Source organism: Montipora capricornis, chromosome 9, assembly GCF_036669925.1.
Source record: "Montipora capricornis isolate CH-2021 chromosome 9, ASM3666992v2, whole genome shotgun sequence".
In the NCBI taxonomy this organism is placed as follows: domain Eukaryota; kingdom Metazoa; phylum Cnidaria; class Anthozoa; order Scleractinia; family Acroporidae; genus Montipora; species Montipora capricornis.
In genome coordinates, this window is record NC_090891.1 from 7,073,383 (window position 1) to 7,075,882 (window position 2,500).

Here is a 2,500-nt window from a genome sequence, read left to right on the forward strand (position 1 = left end):
ACTCTTGACTGTTTCCTCGATTAAGTACTGAATAATACTTCATAATGAATGGAATTAAACATTTTTTGCAGACTATTTTGAACTCTTTCAGAATTACTTTATCGTTTAAAAGGTTTTAGAAAGACCAACAAAGTATCTGGCCCCAGTTGTTCGAAGGCTGGATAACGCTATCCACCGGATAAATCGCTATCCAGTGGATAAGTATTAACAAAACAAACCGCGCTATCCATCTGCCTATATTTCTAGCGCCAAATGGAGGTTTCATACTGCGACGCCACTTCGTTCCGGCCAAAGTGTGAGAAGTTGGTTGCTCAGCTCAAGACAGCGGTTGTTGTTGTTGTTCTTGCGTCATTGGCCGGATAAAGAAGGAGCAAAACTTCACTAAAGGTAAAAAATACTTAGAAAATTAGGGGGTCATCGTTTTAGAGTTTTTTGGGTCTTAGGGTCTTAGGGTCTTCGTTTTAGAGACACCCGGCTGAGAATGATCCTTGCTATCATGGGTCTAAAGCAGCTTTGCCTCACTGACTTCATTGTTAACCTTGGCGTTGCGTTAACAATTGTGACTACGACAAAGGAAAACCCCAATAGGCTTTGGCTGAATCGAGACTGTTGTGGTATCGCTGAAACACGTACAGATTGGAATACGCGACAATGCAACGACAAAGCCTTTATTCCCCACGGACTCCAAAATGGCCGCCGAGTGATAAAGTTGAATTCCGTTTTCATCTTGGGCGCAAATCGACACGTTTTTTTTTTTTTTTAATTTTTGAGATGTTTAAAATGAGTTGCACTTTCGGTAGCCGTTAGCAACCTGAGTTTACATAAACGACTTGAAAGTTCCCCATGAAATTGTTAGGTAGAAGTAAAATTATTTGGATGTTTGATGGTAAGATTCTTCCACATTGCTGAATGATAGTTGTTTGCTTCATTTATTTGCTTTTGTTTTTCTGTGAAACTGTGAAAAATTGAGCAGAGTGTTGATTTATAAAACAACGTGTTCACCAATCGACTGGTGTACGGACAGTTCAGCTTCAGCATTCGCACCGGGCTCGGAGTCCTAAAGGCTTTGTCAATCAAACCAGTGTGTTTACTCGGCCAGAATGCCGAACATCCGAACCAGTGAGTTAAATACCATCAGTTTGTTAAACGCTTTGTCTTATAAACGATAATTTTCAAGCAATTTATCGCTGAATCGACGTATTCATGCACAGCTATTGAAAGAGTTTATTCACTTGGCGCAGTGTTTTGTCATCAACCGTTAACTCAAACATTTGTTTGTCTGCAGTTTTCTTACTTTTATGCATGGAGAGTTATGACCAGTAGTTATACTCTACCAAAAATATCACAATTTAATTCACGAATCGGTAATTATGCTTTGTGTAAGGCTTTATGTAATGTTGTTATTCTTGCTGACGTTGAGCTCACATTTTAAGTAGAAGATCTATAAATAGAGTTGGTGATAAGGTCGCAAACTCGATGGTCTCTATTCATAGGGTGAGAGTTACACCTCACTAATGTGAACCTTGGTAGAATATCTTTTTTAAATTGATATACAGACGTTTTTATAGTCCTATCAGTAAAGAAAAACAGCCGCTTTTTTTTTAGTTGATATCGCCATATTCAGTCACGTTTCCTTTCATCAGATTTGCATATCCTCTAAATAACTTGTAAACGTTTCGTCCAAGTAAGAAAGCAGAATCAGTCTTAGGTCATTTGATTCTGCTCAATCTCTGAGCATCATCGTATTCAAGAAAATGTGAGATAATCTCGTACTGCACATTTAAAAATTATTTCCTTGTATTCTCTTGAAGGTGATTCTCTTTAGTTGATCTCTTGATACTGTTTCCTTGTCCGGAAGGTAGAAGGGATGAATACGTTGCATCATTCGGACTCTAAACAATACAGAAGAAAGTATAAATGAATTAAGATGGCAGGATGCTTTTAAGGGGCGTATTTAATTCACTATTAAGTAATATTTCCTTCTTATAAATCAACCAGTTTCTAACCGGTAAAAAATTTAGCGGGATAAGTTTGCATTCTTTTGGACAACAGAAATTAGCCAGTATCAAAAAAACCATAATACTCTTTGTTTGTCTCTCCAAAAATTTGCATCAACATTGTTTTTATTTTCTCTTGGCACTTACAATGGCCCCAAGAGAAACTGGATTGTGGAACTGGAAACAGCACATTATGGTATGCCAACATCATGTCAACACAAATCATAGAGTAATGGCGCATTTGGGACACTGGAAAGTTGAGAGAGCAAAAGAGCGCGAGAAACGGTTAAGTTTAATGGTGGCTTCTTTGCTATTTTGCTCCAATCGGCTCTAAGCAGCGACCAGGTCACTGGGTGATATGTTATACTTGTCACTGGTGCTCATGGTTAATCCAAGAATGATGTTTATATGTCACATGATGCATGGCACCAAGGTTGACCTTAACCACTCTCAAGGGTAGAGGAAATGAAATAGTCGTTTTTTTTTACATTCTCCTTTTGGGC

General features: G+C 38.2%; 1 protein-coding gene and 1 long non-coding RNA gene across 2 annotated transcripts in view; one reads left to right on the top strand and one right to left on the bottom strand.

The window, feature by feature from the left end:
• The window catches only part of LOC138016398 (uncharacterized), a 10,261-nt gene that overhangs the window by 275 nt on the left and 7,486 nt on the right, over positions 1–2,500 (top strand). The window contains exon 2 of the long non-coding RNA XR_011125786.1: positions 247–387. This is a non-coding gene — a long non-coding RNA (uncharacterized lncRNA). The remainder of the gene's footprint in view (positions 1–246; positions 388–2,500) is intronic.
• Positions 1,224–2,500, bottom strand: part of LOC138016397 (macrophage mannose receptor 1-like) — a 15,550-nt gene continuing 14,273 nt past the window's right edge. Inside the window, exon 8 of the mRNA XM_068863544.1 lies at positions 1,224–1,892. Within this exon, the coding sequence (XP_068719645.1) occupies positions 1,788–1,892 (105 nt within the window). The 3' untranslated portion in view covers positions 1,224–1,787. The remainder of the gene's footprint in view (positions 1,893–2,500) is intronic.